Source organism: Tursiops truncatus, chromosome 6, assembly GCF_011762595.2.
Source record: "Tursiops truncatus isolate mTurTru1 chromosome 6, mTurTru1.mat.Y, whole genome shotgun sequence".
Classification (NCBI taxonomy): Eukaryota; Metazoa; Chordata; class Mammalia; order Artiodactyla; family Delphinidae; genus Tursiops; species Tursiops truncatus.
This window is the reverse complement of record NC_047039.1, coordinates 110,842,771-110,864,744: the sequence shown is the minus strand read 5'-3', so window position 1 is coordinate 110,864,744 and position 21,974 is coordinate 110,842,771. Positions and strand designations below refer to the sequence as shown.

General features: G+C 47.6%; 1 protein-coding gene across 3 annotated transcripts in view; it reads left to right on the top strand.

The window, feature by feature from the left end:
- Positions 1-21,974, top strand: part of RAPGEF1 (Rap guanine nucleotide exchange factor 1) — a 232,168-nt gene that overhangs the window by 60,828 nt on the left and 149,366 nt on the right. For 2 of the 3 annotated variants that reach the window (XM_033858918.1, XM_033858916.1), the window contains exon 1: positions 19,799-20,006. The exons of the other annotated variant lie outside the window; for it this stretch is intronic. In XM_033858918.1, coding sequence (XP_033714809.1) covers positions 19,805-20,006 — 202 coding nt within the window. In that variant the 5' untranslated portion in view covers positions 19,799-19,804. Of the gene's footprint in view, positions 1-19,798; positions 20,007-21,974 lie in introns of those variants that run through there. 3 annotated transcript variants of the gene reach the window in all.

Genomic DNA, 21,974 nt, shown 5'->3' with positions numbered 1-21,974 from the left:
AGAGTAATGGAAATAAAAACAAAAATAAACAAATGGGACCTAATGAAACTTAAAAACTTTTGCACAGCAAAGCTTAAATAAACAAGATGAAAAGACAACCCTCAGAATGGGAGAAAATATTTGCAAACAAATCAACTGACAAAGGATTAAACTCCAAAATATACAAGCAGCTCATGCAGCTCAATATCAGAAAAACAAACAACCCAATCCAAAAATGGGCAGAAGACCTAAATAGACATTTCTCCAAAGAAGACATACAGATTGCCAACAAATACGTGAAAAGGTGCTCAACATCACTAATCGTTAGAGAAATGCAAATCAAAACTTCAATGAGGTATCACCTCGCACCAGTCAGAATGGCCATCATCAAAAAATCTGCAAACAATAAATGCTGGAGAGGGTGTGGAGAAAAGGGAACCTTCCTGCACTGTTGGTGGGAATGTAAATTGATACAGCCACTATGGAGAACAGTATGGAGGTTCCTTAAAAAACTAAAAATAGAATTACCATATGACGCAGCAATCCCACTACTGGGCATATACCGAGAGAAAACCGTAATTCAAAAAGACACATGCACCCCAGTGTTCATTGCAGCACTATTTACAATAGCCAGGTCATGGAAGCAACCTAAATGCCCATTGACAGATGAATGGATAAAGAAGATGTGGTACATATATACAATGGAATATTACTCAGCCATTAAAAGGAATGAAATTGGGTCATTTGTAGAGACGTGGATGGCTCTGGAGACTGTCATACAGACTGAAGTAAGTCAGAAAGAGAAAAACAAATATCGTATATTAACACATATATGTGGAACCTAGAAAAATGGTACAGATGAACCGGTTTGCAAGGCAGAAATAGAGACACAGATGTAGAGAACAAACGTGCGGACACCAAGGGGGGAAAGTGGCAGGGGGTGGTGGTGGTGATGGTAGTGCAATGAATTGGGAGATTGGGATCGACATATATACACTAATATGTATAAAATAGATAACTAATAAGAACCTGCTGTATTAAAAAATTAATAAAATAAAATTCAAAAAAACCCCAGGGCTTCGCTGGTGGCGCAGTGGTTGAGAGTCCGCCTGCCAATGCAGGGGACACGGGTTCATGCCCTGGTCCGGGAAGATCCCACATGCTGTGGAGCGGCTGGGCCCATGAGCCATGGCCGCTGAGCCTGTGCATCCGGAGCCTGTGCTCCGCAACAGGAGAGGCCACAACAGTGAGAGGCCCATGTACTGCAAAAACAAATAAACAAACAAAAAACCCCAAAACACTAAAAATAGAACTACCATATGACCCAGCAATCCCACTACTGGGCATCTACCCTGAGAAAACCATAATTCAAAAAGAGACATGGACCACAATGTTCATTGCAGCACTATTTAAAATAGCTAGGACATGGAAGCAACCTAAGTGTCCATTGACAGATGAATGGATAAAGAAGATGTGGCACATATATACAATGGAATATTACTCAGCCATAAAAAAAGAATGAAATTTTGCCATTTACAACAACATGGATAGACCTGGAGGGTATTATGCTAAGTGAAATAAATCAGCTAGAGAAAGACAAATACTGTATGTTATCACTTATATGTGGAATCTAAAAAATAAAACAAACAAATGAATAGAAACAAAAAAGGAAAAAAAAAGGACACGTGATGCATTTAGGGCTCACCTAGAGAGTCCAGGATGACCTCCTCATTTCATGGTCCTTAACTTAATCACATCTACAAAGACCCTTTTCCCCCCAAAAATAGCATTTGCTCTTTTGCCATATAAGGCAATATTCACAGGTCCTGGAGACTGGGAAGTGAATATATCTTTGGGGACCATTTTTCTCACCTGACCACAGGGCCCATGTCTAGTTCACAGCTGCACTGCCAGTGCTTATTCGCAGTGCCTGACACATCGTTGGTGCTCAGTAAACACCCATTGCTGGGACAAGTGGGGTCGGTGGTAGACAGGGTGGAGGAGGGCTTTTTCCCCTTGGTCAGGCTGGACGGGGCAGGACAGGAATCATAGGCTCAAAGCTGGAAAGAGCGTTTGATTCAACCTCTCCATTTTTCTCCTCATGTGAAGCCCAGAGGAGTAGAGACAGGCCAAGGCTGCAGAGCTAATTTGTGCCCTAGACACTGGGGAGCATGTTTCCAATGCCAGGGTCCCCGTCATTGGCACCAGCCTCACAGTTTTGCCAGCCAAAAGTGACACAGGCCTCGTCCACCGGCCCCCAGGGGCACTGCTGGCTGCTGCCTACAGAGGAGGGATGGACAGGGCTTTCCACCACCGCTCATGCTGGCCCCCTGGCCGCCCTGCCTCCTGAACCCCATTTTTGTGGCTTGACTTTGGAATACGGACTGTACGCCCTGCTGGCTTCCCTATTTGTTAGTCAGGCTTTTGGTCGGACACATCCCCCTGGAAGCAGCCTGGGGTCACCTTCACATCCCGCCCGCCCCCACCAGAGGGTCTCCTGGCCACAGAGGAAGACGGGGAAGAAAGGCAGGACCCTGGGGAGACCCCGATCAATGGGGGTCTTTCTTCTGGCGCAGCAGCGGCCCAGCAGTGCCCGGCTTCCAGGCTGCCTGTGTGCAGCTGTGGCTCTGCTGGCTGGAAGAGAAAAGCTGGACCCTGCAGAGGGACTGAGCCATTGTGGAGAGCCTGGGCGGAGCTCAGGGTGCCACAGAAGTTCAGCACAGGCCAAGCTGGTGGGGGAAACAGGCCTGGGCCAGGGGTCCGAAGACTGGGCGTGCAGCCTACAAGGGGAGTACACTTGCTGCCCAGTGCCCTCTGGGTAAAGCCAGGCCCCTGGGACACCAGGCTGCTCTGGAGTCAGGCAGACCTGGGCTAAACCCTTGGGCAAGGTATTCCACCCCTGGGTCTCAGTTACCACATCTGTAAAATGGGGATAATAACAGTGCTTCCTTATAGGCTGCAAGAGGAAGGAATGAGATGAATACACCTGACTCATTGTAAGGGTCCGATTATCAGTCATTCCCATTACAATAACCGCCCCCAGCTTTCTTGCTACTCTCCCACTCCACACTCTAGCCAGACTGAACTGCTTTTTGCTTTTGGAAGCTTCCATGCTCTCTCTCCTCCAGGCTTGTGTATGTGGAATACTCTGCCAGGTCCTCTTACCCAGCTTCTAGGTCTCAATCCCCATGTCACCTCCTCCAGGAAGCCCCTGTGTCAGGCACTCTTGCTGTGTGCCTGTGCTTTCTGCATCCCAGAGCTCCTGACTGTCATGGTGGTGTCTGTTTGATTGTGTCTCCTCCTCTAGGCTGTGAGCCCGCTGGGCTCACATCTGAACTGTGCGCCCCTGTGTCTCCAGCACCAGGTACCTGAATATAGTTACACGTTGCAAATGAACGTGCTTCGCACACCAGGGAGCTCCGTCTCCAGTGTCGGGGGTTGTTACGACCGAGTTGGGCTGACAGGTGATGAAGTAATGGGACTGAAAAGTCCCTGGTGTCTGGGAGGGGTGGAGGGAGTGATGCTACCTTATTTACTTGGAGTTTTCAGCGGAAGGTGAGATACTTCCTAGGAAATAGGGTCATTCCCCACGAGGCTCGAGAGACCGCCTCGCACATGGGAAAGTTGTGGATTCCAATTCAGATCCCCCCTCTCCCACTTCCTCCTCCAAGGCCGACGGACTCCCCTTTGATAAAAAGCACACACCACAGAGGACTTTGAGAGAGTTAAATGTGATATTCGAGTACCTAGCGCAGAGTCTGGTGTGGAGCAGGTGATCAATTTTTTAAAAGCAACATATGTTAATTTTTTAAAAGACACCATAAGTCACAAACCTGTTTTACATCTTCGCCCTCTGACTTCTTTTCACCTATCCCCAATACGCAGTTCTTAATTCCTTCCCTATGACATTATCTTCAAGATAATGTTTTCAATATATAATTTATTGGGGTTTTTTTTCCCCCTGAGACAGACATCTTCTAGTTTTGATCTAAAGAATACAATCAATGAAATTAATATTTAAATCTAGAAAAAATCTAAATTTAGTGACTGATCTCAGGGATTTGAATTAACAGAAAGATTTTTAGACCTTCCAGGCTCTGCACGTTTCCTGTGATTCTCCTGGGCCAAGGAGGGCAGGAAAACTGCCCCCCTCCCACTGCCCCAACCTCACAGCCAGAAAGCTCCCCAAGGAAAGGGGCTGTTAGTGATTACACTGGGACGACAGCCATGAGCCAGGACAGTTGTGGCAAACAGGGAGCCCTGGTACCTCTCCTGACAGCTGTCATCACTAAGGAGTCACAGTCTCCTCCCCACAGAGCCCCACCAGCCTCAGAATCCTCTCCAATCCCAGGCTGCCTGTCTCAATCCACCTTCCAGACCGCTAGACGGGACGCTCCATGCGGTCAGCAAGTATGTCCGTTTTGTTTGAAGTGTATCCCCAGAACGTGGTCTAGAATGGTGCCTGGATGTGGTCGGTGCTCAGTAAATGCATGTGGAATAAATGAACGAGTCAGGGTTGGCACGCAAGATGAAGCCCTTTGCCAAGCCTGCAGCAAACAGCGGTGACTCCTGCTTTAACATCATCATTACCTCCAATAAACCCTGTATTTCTTCACTTTGGGTCTTCCTACACACGCCTCTGAATTCATTAATGAAAACCGTTGTTTGAAAAAATCCTTAGCAACCAAGAGGCCCTTCAGTAGATGACTGGATGAACAAACTGTGGTACGTCCATACAGTGGAGTATTACGCTGAGCTGTGCAGCCAGGAGAGTTAAAGGCATATCACTCAGTGAAAGAAGCCAATCTGAAAACGCTACGTATTATATGATTCCAAATAGATGACATTCTGGAAAAGGCAAAACTATGCAGACAGTAAAAAGATCAGTGTTTGCCAGGTGTTGTGCAGAGGAAGGAAGGAATAGGCAGCCACAGGATTTTTAGGGCAGTGAAAATACTCTATACGGGTACATGTCATTATACCTTTGTCCAAACCCACCGACCGTACAACACCAGGCGTGAATCCTCATGTAAACTATGGACTCTGGGTGACAATGATGTGTCAGTGTAGGTTCATTGATTGTAACAAATGTACCAGCTGGTGGGGATGTTGATAGTGGGGAGGAGGTATACAGGAAATCTCTGTACTTTCTGCTGTTTTACTGTGAACCTAAAACAGCTCTAAAAATATAAAGTCTATTTAAAAAAAAAATTCAGTTCTTACACTTGTTTTCTAGCCAAAATTGGAATGACTGTAAGAACACTTACCACATCTGAACTAATTACTGAAGTCTCCTGGCATTTAGAGAGACCTCTACTCCCCTGCCAGGATGCCCTGAGACTGGCCCCTCTCCCCCTTTTAAAGTGCTTCTTATCATTCAAAATATGGAACAATATAAATGCAGAATCATTCTCCAATGTGTGTCTCCAGCTCTGCCCTCTCCCAGGGGGGCTCCCCCATCCTGGCTTCCTTCCAGCTCTTTGCAGCGGGTCCTCACCACCCCTCCTGCCACCCTGCGGGCCCCCCCCCCCACTCACGGCACATATCACCCCCCAAGTGTGATGTATTTGTTTACTTGTTTTCTAACGGCTCTCTGGAGGAGTAATTGACATACACATATTTAAAGCGTTCAATTTGATAGTTTTTTTTTTTTTTTTTTTTTTCGGTACGCGGGCCTCTCACTGTTGTGGCCTCTCCCATTGCGGAGCACAGGCTCCGGACGCGCAGGCTCAGCGGCCATGGCTCACGGGCCCAGCCGCTCTAAGGCATGTGGGATCTTCCCGGACCGGGGCACGAACCCGTGTCCCCTGCATTGGCAGGCGGACTCTCAACCACTGCGCCACCAGGGAAACCCCCTATTTGATACTTTTTATGCCTGTGAAGTCATCACTACCATAAAGATAGTGACCATACTTGTTATGGGCTGAATTGTGTCCTTCTAAAAATTCATATGTCCGTGTCCTGACCCTCAGGACCTCAGAATGTGACCACATTTGGAGATGGCGTCTTTGTAGAGGTGATTACGTTAAAATGAGGGCACTAGGAAGGGCGCTAATCCAACATGACTGGTGTCCTTACAAGAAGAGGAGATTAGGACACAGACAGGCACAGAGGGGAGACCACGTGAGGACACAGGGAGAAGATGGTTGTCTGCAAGCCAAGGAGAGAGGCCTAGAAGGAAGCAGCCCTGCCAACACCTTGATCAGACTTCTAGCCCCGAAGACAGAAAATAGACTTCTGTTGTTTCAGCCACCCGGCCTGTGGTGCTTTATTCCAGCAGCCCAGCAAACTAATACGCCACCCCTCACCCCCCAAAAGTTCTCTCGTGCCCCTGTGTGGTCCCTCCCAGCCCCCAATGTCCCCACACAACCACTGACCTACTTTCTTTCACCGTCGATTAGTCTGCATTTTCTAGAATTGTATATAATGAAATTCTCTAATAATTTTTTTTTAATCTAACTTCTTTCATTCAGCATCATCGTGCGGTTGTGTGTATCCGTAGTTCCTTCCGTTTGTTTGCTGAGCACTAGTCCCGTGAACTGATGTGCCGTAGCTTTTAAATTCGTGACAGCCAAAAACTGGGGGGAATCCGAATGTCCATTAACAGATGAATGGACATGGACTTGGTTTAATGTCTTCCTCCACTTGGAGTGGACACTCCATGATGTCAGGGACTTGGTTTATCGCTATACCCATAGCACCCAGGAACCCGTGCTGGCACGCAGTAGGCCCTCAATAACTAGCAATTGCATTAATCATTTAAAGGCTCGTTCCCATGGAGAGGACACGCCCTCACCCCTACCCCCCGCAGCCGGGCTGACCTCCCTCCCTGCACGACAGCCCCACCGGCACACCGGCCTGAGCCATCTCTGGGCTACATTGCTCCGTCTCCTGCCCGTGTCCTCATGCCCCAGATGGCAGGTTCGTCTCATCCCCTGCCTGCCCACCATCGCCCCCCACCCCCAGGGGGCCTGGTCCTGGGCTAGGCACAGGGTGTAGCCCCCCGGGAAGCATTCCTGTCAGCTCCTGCCCACGAGGTTGCCCCTTTCACTCGTGCTCTGCCCCTGTGGTCCAGCTGTTCAGTTAGCTCATCAGCTGATGTTCGCATTTATTCGACAAACAATCACTGGGCACCTGTTGTGAGCCCTGGGCTGGAGGCCGGGGCAGACAGACGCCGAAGTCACGGTCCAGTCTGGGAAGCCAAGATTGAACAAATAACACGTAATCACCCTCTTAGAGCTGCTGTCCTGTGCCACGAAGGGCGGGGGTCCTAAGAGGGGGTGACGGTAGTGGAGGAACTTCATTTCCTTTGGGGGTTCTCTGATTGGTGACGGTCAGGCCAGCGAGTGTTGAGGGGAGACTGGGGGCGTGGGCTCCACGTGGGCAGGGCTGGAGGATACCAGAGGTTGGCCCATTGCTGTCGCTGAAGGAGGGTCCATGTGGCCAGAGAACGGTGAGCAGAGGTGAGGGGGCCCCCAGGGAGGACGGGAGCTCAGGCATGGCCTTGAGGGTTGGGGCAAAGATGTGGCTTTTGTTCTGAGCACCCCCTCTCTTAGCGTTCATGCTGCATTTCATGCTGTGCCGAAAGCCAAGGCCGTGTCCCTCTCAAGCCACAATTCCGTCTTGCATGTCGAGACTCTCAGTTTTCTTACAGCTCCTAACGCTACGAGGTCCACGTGAGGCAGGCCACGTGCACTTCTGGATTGATCAATGGCTGACGCGATTGATCATCTCGTTCTCGTGCTGGGGAAGGGGAGACTGTCGTGAAGGACGCTGTGTCCTTCAGAGGACGGTGGTGTCTGTAGAAAGGGTGAGCCTCTCCTTCAGAGCTGGGCTGTGGGTTAGGCTGGAAGAGAGTTTTTTTACAGGTAAAGTGGGCTTTCTTACCACGTGACTTTATTCCCCAGCAGAATAGGGGCCATTAAAATGCTCTCAGGAGTGCTAGGGTCAAAGGCACCCTCTTTCTCATGTACCCTGAAAACTGCTTAAAATGTGGAATTTATTCAAGTAAAATGGACTCAACTCTGCATTCAAATGAGAAGGTTGGAAGCACAGATCAGAAAATGATGATGAAAAACAATGTGCATGTATATGTGAGCCTCTTCTTCCTTTGTTTCTTTTTCCTTTTTCCTCTTTCCGGTCTCACTTGTTATTAGCAAATTCCCTTCCACCAGACCCTGGTCCCCCGTCCCTGGAACGCCACATGGGCTTCTAGTAGCTGTTCTGTGAGAAATATCGCAGATTTGGGCTAGGAAAGGGCCAGATCGATTATGTTAAAGGGTGGTCTTGTGAAGAACCCCAGAGGGGAAGGTTAGGCTTCCAATCCAGAATGAGAAAACAGGAGGAATGTGGCTGGAGCCAGTGAGGTCCTGAAAATAGAGCCAGAAACAGGGTAGAATAGAGACTTCATAGAAAAGCTGGGGCCTCCAAAACTGGATGTGCAGGTGGGGAGTGCCTGCAACGTGAGAAGGAAAATTTTAAGATTAAAAAAGAACAAAACAAGACAAAAATAGAAGTCTGCACTCAGTAGGGAAAAGGTAAATTGAATTTGCCAGCTAAAAATAGAAATAGGTTCAAGAAAGGAGTTCATAACATATTTAGAACTCAGAGGGACCTCAGGAATTATCTAGTCTAGTAGTTTTAAACATTTTGGGCGTTAATTTTAGCATCAGAGCTCTTTTTCCAGAATTAAAATATACAAAGCCTGTAAGAGCTGCTCTGACAGGAAGTGGGGAGCAGGGCTCGACACCAGGGGACTCCTCACCTACCCCCGGTCCCTCTGACCTGCAGGACCTTTGGGGCACCTCCAAGGGGCATTGATTGAAAAGCACTGATTCTGGGCTTCCCTGGTGGTGCAGTGGTTAAGAATCCGCCTGCCAATGCAGGGGACACGGGTTCGAGCCCTGGTCTGGGAAGATCCCACGTGCCGCGGAGCAACTAAGCCCATGTGTCACAACTACTGAGCCTGCGCTCTAGAGGCCTCGAGCCACAACTACTGAGGCCTGCGCACCACAACTACTGAAGCCCATGCGCCTAGAGCCCGTGCTCCGCAACAAGAGAGGCCACTGCAATGAGAAGCCCGCGCGCCATAGCAAAGACCACTCACCGCCACTAGAGAAAGCCTGCGTGCAGCAGTGAAGACCCAACGCAACCAAAAATAATACATAAATTAAATAAGTAAATTTATTTAAAAAATGGAAAGAAAAGCACTGATTCTGCTCTAGCTCCTCACACTGCGGGGAGAGAAGCAAGGTTGGGGGTTGGGGGGTGCAGTGAGCCCCGGGAAGCCAGCTCTGGGTTTGCAGCTGCCCTTGCTGCCTGACATCACGATAACAGTAGTACAGATGCCACCTGGGGAGGTGACAGCCACGTATGCACGTGATGCCGCAGGCCTCACAAACGACCCAGCGACTCAGATCAGGGGCTCTGTGGCCAGACTGCGTGGGTGGAGTTGGGGAACCCCAGCCTGGCTCCTGCGACTCGGTGGGTCAGTTTGACCCTCAGTTTCCCCCTCTGTGCAGTGGCGATCGTTACAGCCCCCATCATGGTGGGCTGTGGGGTAAAGGAAGGAGCTGAGTGCATGTCCAGCAAGGAGCAGAGCACCTCGCTTGGGCTTGTGGGGGATGGGGAGGTGTATAGATGTGGCTGCTGTCGTGGCTCCTCGGCCCCCTCCCCTCCCAGGTCCTCAGAGGGCAGAGGTGAGGATTCTAGGGGAGAATGCTTCAAAGCACCAGCGCCAAGCTCTGCACAGACTCCAGCTGAGAGTAAGCACCTGACAGATCATAGCAGTCACCAATAATTATTACTGGCACCAAGCCTCACAATAGACCCACAAAGTTAGCAAGACGTTATTATTGCCATTTTACAGGTGTGGAAACTGAGGCACAGAGGAGTTGAATGATCCTCCCAAATCCCAAAGCTGGTGCGGGGCAGGAGCCAAGCGGATCTTGGATCTCCTGCCCAGGGCCCGGCGCACCACCCCAGAGGGGGGGGGCGGGGAGAAAGGCGGGCCCCTGAGGAGTGAGAAGCAAGGTCGGCCACTGCCCGGCCAGCTCCTGTCCTTGTGCCCGGCCGACGCATGGAGCCGGGCCGCACGGTCCTTCTGCGGGGCTGTGTCGCCCCCTAGTGGTTCCACACAGGACTCTGGCCACAGCCAGGCCGTCCAGAGGGACACTCGCCCTTGCCCTTCACACACTAGAGCTGCAGAGGCTCCTCGCGTTGCCCGGTCCTGTGCGGGCAGGACCACTCAGTGACCCCCAACCAGGACATAAGTCGGCCACCCCCGGAGCAGCCTGCAAGACCTCACCAGGCACAGGGAAGAGTGTGTGACTACAAATTGGGCTGGATCAGGTGCCTTGGCTCGGGTGTGCGTGTGTGTGTGCGTGTGTGTGTGTGTGTGTGTGTGTGTGCGTGTGGACCACGTGGAGGAGGTGTACATAGTTGAGAAGGAAAACGGAAAGACAGAACTCCAGTGCATATGGTGTCCACTCTAGTGCATTTAAGGTGTCACCTTAAATGGAGTTTAGGAAAATAGTGGGACTCCTTGCAGGTGTGTGTTTTGCGATTACCTACATCATCATGGCACATTCTAAGAGACAAGAGACAGGCAGGAGTGTAAACTGACGCAACCACTTGGGGAAAATGTTTGGCAGTACCTACTGAAGCTAAGGACACATACACCCTAAGACCCAGCAAAGCCGTTCACTGGGTATATACCTGGACTCAGGAAACACACACACTCTGTCCATCAAAAGACAGGTACAAGGTCCACGACTGCTTTAGTGGTCATGGTCCAAACCTGGAAACAACCCAAACATCCATCAATGGAAAAACAGATGCACAAACTGTGGTAGTTGTGCACATTTCCTGTAATGGAATATTAGGCAGCCATGTAAAAGGGCTACACGCACAGCATACATGAATGTCATAGGCATAACGTTAAGCAATGGAAAGACCCAAACTTCCCATTTATATGAAATTCAAACCCAGGCTAAGTGAATCTGCGGTGGGAGAGGCCAAAGCAGTGGCTGTCCCCAGGAGGTTGGTGGGGGACCTGTGTGTGCACTTAAATGTTGTAGATTTCATCCTGGTTGATGGCTATACAGGTGTGAACACGTGAAAAATCATCAAGCTGTACACGTAAGACCATCCTGCTTTATTGTATGTGTGTTAAACCTTTAAAAACTCTAGCAATAAAATGAAAGCCGAGAGACATGGCGGGAAGGGGGGAGCGCTAAGTACGTGGCAGCGCAGGGCAGTGGTGGGTAGGACTCTGAGGCCTGATGGGCCTGAGGACTGCTCTGGGACCCTTCTGGGACAATCCGTGTGAAGCCGGACAAGTTCCCAGGGATGCTGGCTTTTGTTCACTGTTTTCAAGACCCCAAAGCATCCTGCTAGAGGGCTTCCTTTCCTGAAATGTACTTAGTTGATTTCCTAGTTCAAAGCTATAGGATAGGGTTGTGGCTTTTTGCCCCTTTCTTTTTGCTTCTCTATATTTTTACCTTTTTTTTATCCCCCTGTAATGAAAGTGTTATAGCTTTTGCAATATGAAAAAAAAAGCCAATAAAAGCTATTTTAATTAGAGGGGAAAAGCTGTGAGCGCAGATTCGCGTTTGTGGGTTTTACACGAAGGCACATTTGGTAGCAGGGCCAGACTCTAAGAGCATTCAAGTCACGTGGGTCGGGAAAAGGGTGGGGGATTTGGAGCCTTTTGGCCAAAGCTGCCTCTACCTGCTTCATCTGTCTATGAGGTAGCAGCTTTCTATGGACACAAATGCAAAAACACGGCATGCCTCCATGGATCGCCGTGCTACGTCGTTTCTTGAGCGCTTACTCAGCTAAGTCACTTTTCCTCCCTTAGGTTTACAACAAGGTAGATGGCTCAGAGTGGCTTTGGTGACAGTGGGCTTTGATGGCCGTGGGTGGGAGCCAGGAGCGCTCTCTTCCAGTCCTGACCTCTCCCTTGACCAGTTGATATTCTGTGAATCATCTCCCTTCCTTGGACCTCCCTGTCTCCATCCTTCCTGTGAAGGCATCGAGCTATAGTATCACTCCCTGCCTTACAAGAATGGTCACTATTATTATATCCATTTTACACTCCAGGACACAGATTTTTTTTTTAATATTTATTTATTTTCTTGGCTGCATCAGGTCTGAGTTGTGGCATGCGGGATCTTTGTTGGGGTGCTCGGGTTTCTCTCTAGTTGTGGCACACGAACTCAGTAGCTGTGGCGAGAGGGCTTAGGTGCCCTGCAGCATGTGGGATCTTAGTTCCCCAACCAGGGATCGAACCTGCGTCCCCTGCATTGGAAGGCAGATTCTTTACCACTGGACCACCAGGGAAGTCCCCCAGGACACAGATTTTAAAACATTTAAATAACTTGACCAAGACCTCCCAATCCATAAGTGACAGCATAGGGAGTCACAGGTAGAACTCTTTGGCCCGGTACTGACTTCGCCAACCCAAGCTGATGCTCCCTCCAGTTCTAACCTTCGGGTTGTCTTATTCTACCTTTCTGGGTAAGGCAAACTGTGAAAATTAACGTTTTCCCCCCTCTAGCAAATGAGAGGTTACACAGTTTGTTTTTCAGAGCAGCAAAAGTGAGAGTAGAAAGGATTTCAAGAAGACTTCTCAGGTAAAGACTAAAGGAAATGTTATATCAAAGCTAGCAATGGTGGATTTTTTTTAAACGTCTTTATTGGAATATAATTGCTTTATATTGTTGTGTTAGTTGCTGCTGTATAACAAAGTGAATCATCTATATGTATACTTACATCTCCATATCCCCTCCCTCTTGTTTTCAAAATCTAGAGCATTGTCTTTTCATTTTAAAAAACAATCTAAGTGATGAGCTGGTGCATTTGCCTCGTAGGAATTTGTAAATAAGGAAGGTGTGCCTCTGTTTTTCATTCTGACACCCTGGGTTGTATGTAATATAGAAATAAAGTTTATCCAGGATTTTTATTGGCTATGCCCTTTCTTAATTTAAAGTGTGGATTAGTGAGGAGAGAAAGGGATTGTTAGTCAGAGGATGAATCCGTCAAGTGAAAGTATAAATTGATACAGTCTTTCTAGAGGACAATATGGCAACATGTATCAATGTTTCACATATGCACATTTCCTGACCCAGAAATGTCACTTCTAGCAAAGATATATACACAAGGATGCTCATAATAACATGGCTTGTAATGGTAAAAATTAGGAACAATGTAACTCTAACAACGTGGAATTGGTTCAATAAAATATGGCACATCCAGCCGGTGAGATACAGCACAACTTTTAGAAACAGAGGTGCAGAAACTGATCAGTGGGTGTTTCCCGGCGGGGGAGGGGGTGGGGGGGCGCCTACTTTTCATTGTCTAAATACCTTTGTGATTTTTTTAATGTTTTATTTTGAGATAACTAGATTCACACATAGTTGTAAGAAATAATACAGAGAGATCCCAGGTATCCTTTATCAAATGGTTAACATCTTGCAAAACTCTTATACGATAGTTCAACTACCATACTGACATCTACACAGCCAAGATACAGGACATCCCCATCACCACAGCTATCCTACCTGTTTTCCATTTATAGTTACACCCGCTTCCCTCCTGCTCCCACCCCCTCTGTAACTGCTGGCAATCACTAATCTGTTCTTCACCCTTATAATTATTTTATTCCGCAAACTTCATATACATGGAATCATACAATATATAGCTTTGCGGACTGGCTTTTTTTAATTCAATGTAGTTCTCTGGAGATCTATCCAGCTGTTGTATCAAGAATTGATTCCTGGGCTTCCCTGGTGGCGCAGTGGTTGAGAGTCCGCCTGCCGATGCAGGGGACACGGGTTCGTGCCCCGGTCCGGGAAGATCCCACATGCCACAGAGCGGCTGGGCCCATGAGCCACGGCCGCTAAGCCTGCGCGTCCGGAGCCTGTGCTCCGCAACGGGAGAGGCCACAGCAGTGAGAGGCCCGCGTACCGCAAAAAAAAAAAAAAAAAAAAGAGTTGATTCCTTTTTATTGCTGAGTTGTGTTCGATGGTGTACAGGTTTTTGTGTGAACACAAGTTTTCATTTTTCTGGGATATATGCCCAGTGGTGTAACTGCTGGATATGACGGTTGCATGTTTAGTTTTCTAAGAAACTGCCCAGCTGTTTTCTAGAGGGCTGTACCCTGTTCCATTCCCACCAGCAATGTATGAGTGAGCCAGTTTCTCTGCATCCTCACCAGAAAAAGTGTTCTCACGTTTTTCATTTTCACCGTTCTGACAGGCATGCTGTGATACCTCACTGTGGTTTTAATTTTCATTTCCCTAATGGCTAATGATGTTGAACATCTTTTCATGTGCGTTCTTGTAAGTTGTGTATCCTCTTCAGTGAAATGTGTTTTCATGTCTTTTGCCCATTTTCTAATTGGATTGTTCAGTTTTAAATTTTTTTAAAAACTTTTAAAAACATTTCTATTTATTTTTTGACTGCGTTGGATCTTTGCTGCTGTGCGCAGGCTTTCTCTAGGTGTGGCGAGAGGGGGCTACTCTTCATTGTGGTGCTTCTCATTCCGTGGCTTCTCTTGTTGTGGAGCACGGGCTCTAGGTGCATGGGCTTCAGTAGTTGCAGCGCGTAGGCTCAGTAGTTGTGGCTCGTGGGCTCTAGAGCGCAGGCTCAGTAGTTGCGGCACACGGGCTTAGTTTTTCCGCGACATGTGGGATCTTCCTGGACCAGGGATCAAACCCATATCCCCTGCATCCACAGGCGGATTCTTAACTACTGTGTGACCAGGGAAGTCCTGTTCATTTTTTTTAAAATGTTGAGTTTAGAGAGTTGTGTATTCTGTATACTACTCTTTTATCAGATATGTAGTTTGCAAGTATTTTCTCTCAGTGTATAGCTTGTCTTTTCATTCTCTTAAAAGGGCCTTTAGATCCAAATGGTTTTCCCTTTTTTTCCTCTAAAAGTTTTATAGTTTTACATTTTACATTTAAGTCTGAGATTCATTCTGAGCTAATTTTTGTACAAAGTATGAGACTTAAGGTGATGTTCATATTTTTGCATATGGATGGCCACTTGCTCCAGGACTATTTGTTTAAAAGGCTCTATTTCCTCCTCTGAATTCTTTTTTTGCACCTTTGTCAAAAATCAGTTGGGCAGGGACTTCCCTGGTGGTGCAGTGGTTAAGAATCCGCCTGCCAAAGCAGGGGACACAGGATCGAGCCCTGGTCCGGGAAGATCCCACATGCCACGGAGCAACTAAGCCTGCAGGCCACAGTTACTGAGCCTGCGCGCCTAGAGCCCGTGCTCTGCAGCAAGAGAAGCCACCGCGGTGAGAAGTCCGCGTACCACAACGAAGAGTAGCCCCCGCTCTCCGCAACTAGAGAAAGCCCGCGCGCAGCAACGAGGACCCAACGCAGCCAAAAATAAATAAATAAATTTATTTTTTAAAGAAATCAGTTGGACATACTTGTGGGATCTATTTCTGTTGGGTCTATTTCTATTATCTATTGGGTTCTCAATTCATGTGCATTTATCATCTATTAAAATTCATTTTAAACTTGCATTGATGATATATCCTTATTAACATGGGAAAATGTAAGATAAAATCTTACAAAAGGGCAATTTAGTATATTCTGATTTTTGTAAAGCTTTTTTTTTAAAGAGTGCTTTAATGCCTGTACATGGGGTCAACTCATTAGAAAGACCCTGAAATAATGTTTTCCAATCTGGGTTCCTGGGGTTACTCTCAAGGGTTTTAAGAAAGCCGGATTCAGTGCCTTTACCTCGCTTGTTAGCTGTGATGTTCCGTGAGTATAATGTAGTTCTTCCTGGGGACTTTTGGCTATGGAATCCCTTTCTTTCCCTAAGAAGCTTTTCTCAGGGCTGTTGTTCAAAGGAACACACTTTCAGAAACAGGTCTGAAAGGTTCCCTGCCAAAATATTAATAGTGATTATCACAGAACTGTGGGATTTAGGGTGGTTTTTCCTTTTCCCTTTCTCCTTTCTAAGTTCGGTTAGCTGAAAAAAAAATTACAACAAACGTGTTCATTTTATAAACCAGGAAGATAATAAAGATGTTTGGGGGTGGAGGGGGAGCAACTAGGTGCCAGAGGACTGGAAGGGAAGGCAGCTACGAGCTGGTTTGCAGAAGCAGGAAAGAAAGCCAGGCTGGCAAGAACCCCTGGGAGGATGGGAGAAGCAGAAAACACAGAGGGCACTGCCAGTTCACCTACAGGAGGGAGATGGGGGCTCAAATCCACACAGATCACAGCAGTGCTGCGTGGTGATGGAGAATGTTGTCATACAAAACACTCCCGGCATGCCCTTGGGAAGACCTGGCAGGGGACCACTGGGAAGGGCTGGTCCTGACGCCACCTGCACTGGCGGGGGTGGGGGGGCGGGCATGAGTATGAAGGTATATGGGATGCTGGGGGCTGTTACATCTCTGAGACTTCATAGCAGAGTATTTTGATTAAGTCAGCTTAAAATGAGGCTCCTGCTAATTGTATCCACAGACCACTCTTTTTTCATTTTCTCATTTATTTATTTATACCCTGCCTTGTTCTGGGGAAAAAAAACAATTAAGAATAGCTCACAGCGTTCATAAAATAAGACTAAATAGTGTAAAATTAAAAGCAGATGGAAGAAGACAGGAGAACAAGGATGGGTGCCAAGAGGATCCAGCAAGGAGGCTTCTTCTTGGTCCTCTTCCCACTGTCCAGGTGGACGAGATGGCGCAGTAGGATTCCTTAGGGTGCAGGCAAGGGGACGGCCAACCTGAGCTGGGGTACCAGGTCCCACCATGGGCCCAGGCCCTGTCCGAGGTATGCTCTCAATACATATCTATTGAATGAATACACACATTTGACATCAAAAAGTCAAAACTGCCTCAGGTTTCCATCGGTGACTCTCAGGTTGTGGAACCACTGTTGGGACAGAGCTGAGATTTCCCAGGATTAAGATTTGCGTGGCTTGGAGACCAGTGTTTTCTCAGGAGAAGACCTTGAAGAGGGAACAAACCAGCCCTCAGAAGCAGACTTTCCCTCATACCCATTAGGATGGCTATTATGAAAAGAAAAAAACAAAACAGAAAATAACAAGTGTTGGCGAGGATGTGGAGAAACGGGAACCGTTGTGCACTGTTGGTGGGGATGCCAAATGGTCCAGCCACTGTGGAAAACAGTATAGAGGTTCCTCAAAAAATTAAAAATAGAATTACCATATGATCCAGCCATTCTACTTCTGGGTATATACCCAAAAGAGTTGAAAGCAGAGACTCTGAGAGATATTTGTACACCCGCGTTCACAGCAGCATTATTCACAATAGCCAAAAGGTAGAAGCAACCCAAGTGTCCATTGATGGATGAATGGATAAACAAACAACAAAGGAACAAAAAATATATATATAATTATTATTATTCAACATCAAAAAGGAAGGAAATTTGTTAGATGCTACACATGCTACGACATGGATGAACCAACCTTGAGGACATTACGCTAAGTGAAACAAGCCAGACACAAAAAGACAATACTGTATGATTCCACTTATGTGAGATACCTAGAGTAGTCAAATTCATGGAGACAGAAAGTAGAATGGTGTTTGCCAAGGGCTGGGGGTGGGGGCGGAGGGTGGAATGGGAAGTTAGTGTTTAATAGGTACAGAGTTTCAGTTTTGCAAGATGAAAGAGTTCTGGAAACGGAATGTTGGTGATGGTTGCACAACAAGGTGAACGTACTTAATGCCCCTGAACTGTACACTTAAACGTGGTTAAGACGGTAAATTTTATACTGTGTATATTTTGCCACAAAAACAATTAAAGAAGAAAAGCAGGGGATTTCCAAAAGGAGGCTGTGAGCCGGGAACTATGGGTCTACCAGCTGTCACATCTAGGGGGTATGGGAGAGCAAGGGGTGCCAGAGAAGGCTAGGGACTTCCAAGAAGACAATTTTAGCAAGGCCCCTGCTCTCTTGGTTGGCTAGAGAGACTCAAGGTCTCTCAGATCAGCATAGCTCCTGGGATTTCCCTGGTGGCGCAGTGGATAAAACTGCGCTCCCAAAGCAGGGGGCCCAGGTTCTATCCCTGGTCACGGAACTAAATCCCACATGCATGCCACAACTAAGAGTTTCCATGCCACAACTAAGGAGCCCTGGAGCCATAACTTAAGGAGCCCTGGAGCTGCAAGTAAGACCTGGCTCAACCAAATAAATTAAATAAATAAATAAATAAATTTTAAAAAAACAAACAAACATAGCTCCTGCCCCAGAGAAACTACCTAGGGTCATAGTGTTTATTGATTTAGTCAACAAGTATTCATGGGGCACCTACTATGTGCCAGGCATCATGACACAAACCCTGTCCTTGTGTATCTTGCATTCTTTTAGGGGGAGATGCCCCCAAAGCCAACAAGAAAGTATAAAATCGAGATAGGAACCAAAAGTACACACCAGTATGATTCCATTAGATAGCATTCTCGAAAATGCAAAAGAATCTAGAGTGACAGGAAGCAGAGCGGTGGTTGCCTGGGGCTGGTGGTGGATGAAGGGGTCAAGTGCCAAGGGCACGAGAAAAGCTTTGGGAGTGATGGAAATGTTCTGTATCTTGATTGTTGATGGTGAATTCATGGGTGCGTACATCTGTCCAAACTCATCCCACTGTACGCTTTAAACGTATGCTGTTTACTGTGCATACATTCGATTTTGCTTGATAACATATTGTTTTAGTTGAGTGATAAGCTACAAAGTAGTGGGTTTCTCAAAGGTCACATTTCAAGTGAGGCCTGAAGGAAGAGATGGGGCCATCTCGACAAGGCTGGAGGTGGGGTGGGGAGGAGTGTCCTAGGTGAAGGGAACAGGATTTGCCAAGGTCCAGAGATGTCAGGAGAGCCCAGCACATCCGGAAAGCTCTAGTGGCTGAGGAGGACCGGGGGTCCCGGTTGTGTCTGGTGGGCCAGGTGAAGGAGAGGTGAGGTTGAAGATGAGAGTGGATGGTTGTACTTTGTGCTGAGGGTGATGGGGTGTGGCTGAGGTTTTTTAATTTGGACATTGACACAATCAGGTTAGCATGGGGAAGATTTCTCTGGCCGCAGTGTAGAGAACGAGTTGCCACAAGGGCAAGAATGAAGGTTGGGGCCCATTAGGGCGCTGTTGGCATAACACAGGTGTGAGATGGAGGCCTAGATGAAGAGCAAGGAGAGTGGCGGTGGGGTCGGAGTGGAGAGGAAAGCCTCGAGGCATTTGTAATTGAGTAAATGGGGGTTGAAAGAAGGCAGAGGCAAGATGGACGCCCAGGCTTCTGAACTGGGCAACCCATGGAAGGAGGTGGCATTTCCTGAATAGGAAACCCTGGAGGAGAAGCAGGTTTAGGGGCTGAAAGGCTGAGTCCAGGTTTGGACATTTGAGTCTGAGCTGCCTACAAGACAGCCTGGGCAGGTGTTCAGCAGGCCATGGACACTCAGGACAAAGTCTGAGCTGGAGACTCCAGGAGGCATACACACGGGGTTGGAAGCAGGGGCTAGGGCAGATTAACCTCCCAAAAATGCTCACAACATCATCTTCCATCCCAGGTGGTCCTTTTTAGTGACCTTGGCATCCCCCACAAAGCAGTGCAGTCCATTGCTCCACCCCCTTGAATATGGGCGGACCCTGTGACTGCTTTGACCAATAGGACGTGGGGATGGAAGGTTTGACCAATGGGACATAGGGATGAAAAGTTTGACCAATAGGACATAGGGATGGAAGACTTGACCAATAGAACACAGGGATGGAAGGCTTAACCAATAGAATGCAGGGATGGAAGGCTTGACCAATAGAACGCAGGGATGGAAGGCTTGACCAATAGAATGCAGGGATGGAAGGCATGCCCCGCCAGGTCCAGGAGTGGCCCTTAACTGTCCTGGTAGCTGCTGCTTCCAGGCTCTCAGAGGCCAGCCACCATGTTCCTAGTGCATGTTTTCCAAGACTGCTGTTCTGTAAGAAACCCGAGCCATGTGGAGACAAAGAGAGTGGTCGAGGAGCACTGAGGTCCAACACGTTCCTGAAGAAGCCACTTTGTAAGTGAATGCTCCAAACCCTGACCCTGACTGATGCCACTGAGATCAGATGCAGGCTGTCTAGGCGAACTCTTGCTGGTACCCAAGAGCTGCAGAGATTTAAGCTATTAAATCCGGAGATAGTTTGTTATTCAGCAAGGTAAATAATCAACCAAGACAATAGCAAATGGCCCACTGAGCAAGCGGATCCTGCGACAGGGGGACAGGTAGAGGAACGGAGGGTCCAGACTCACCTCTCAGAATAATCCCAGAGCCAGGAGGAGAGCTTTGAGGTATGCGTGTCGACAGCATTGCTTCTTCTTCATTTCTACACCACTCTTTCCTTCTAGATGGAGAGAGCTCAGATAGCATAACACTCGTAGCCTCTCTCTACTCCTGCACCGACTCCCACCCCCCACCCCCAGGAGGAGTTGCTCAATTTAGAAGGAGAAAGTGGACACGTGTGACTAAGCCCTTTCCTGCCTCTTCCCCTGCTCTGTTCCCCCCACACCAAGTTTTACAAGGTAGCCCTGCAGTTCCTTGTGCATCTCCCCTCTGTCCTGTGAACTCTGGCTACCTTATTCTCCCCAGACTCTCAGCATTGTTCCTCAACTCAGGGAGTCTGCCGGGCTCTGCCTGGGTCGCCCTTCCCTGCACTGCGGCCTGGAAACTCTCTCCAGGCATTAAGCTGGAACAATCTTAAGGCTCACTTCATTTGTATCCATCCTTCAGGGGTCACTGTCCTTCCTTCCTTCCTTCATCATTGAACCTTGATCAGTTTATGAGGTAGGTACTCATATCCCCATTTTATTATCCCCATTTTACAGATACACCAATATGAGGCAGGCACCAGCATTACCCTCATTTCACAGATGAGTAAACTGAGACTTAGAGAAGTTAAGTGACTTGTACAAGGTTGCTTAGCAAGGAGCAGGACCAGAACTTGGACCTGGTTCTTTCTTTCTTCCAGGATCTGAAACACCGCACTCTACTATCTCTCCAAACGCATGCCATAACCAAATGTAACTATTCCAGGTCATTCTCCACTGCCCAGGTTGTTGTATTTCTGTATCCTTATCTAAAACAATAGGGAATAAGAACCTGCCCTGCAGAAATAATAACATGAATGAGCAAGACATACTGACCTTGATATTTATTGCAGTTTTGTTTATAATTTTAAAAAATCGGAAACAACATGTGCCCATCAAGAAGAGGATGCTTAGGGACTTCCCTGGTGGTCCAGTGGTTAAGACTCCACACTTCCAATGCAAGGGGCATAGGTTTGATCCCTGGTCAGGGAACTAAGATCCCACATGGTGCTGCGGTGCTGCAAAAAAAAAAAAGAGAAGAGGATGCTTAATACATGCTGGTACATCCATACAGTGGAGTGCTGCACAGCTGTTAAAAAGTATCAGGAAGATTTATATGTATTGGCATTAAAGATGTTCAATCTCTCTCTCTCTATATATATATATATACACATACATATATATGTAAAATGATAGCACGTTGTTTTTTTTAAAAAATCTATCTATCTATCGATATCTCCAGTCCCATGCAGGTCCATGAGGGGGAGCATTGCTCTGCTCCAGGCAGCCATTCAGGGACCCAGACTCCTTCCATCTTCCATCCTTCATCACAGCAGAAGGAGAAGAGAGAGAGTAGAGGATCAGGTGTGGGAGATTTTTATGGGCTGGGCATGGAAGTGACAATCATTACTTCAACCATATTCCATTGTCCACCCTTGAGCATATGGCCACTCCTCACCACAGGGGAGGCTGGGAGATGTCGTCTAGCTGTACGCCAGTAGGTGGGCTTGGTGAGCATCTAGCCAGCCTCGGCTGCACCAACTGATATGTGCCTTTTAAACCGATGCGTATAAAAAAAAAAAGTATGTGCATGGATATATTTTTAATATGGAAAAGTCTGGAAGGATGTATTAAGCCGTTCCCTCTCATGAGTGAAAGGGAGACTTTCACTTTATATGTC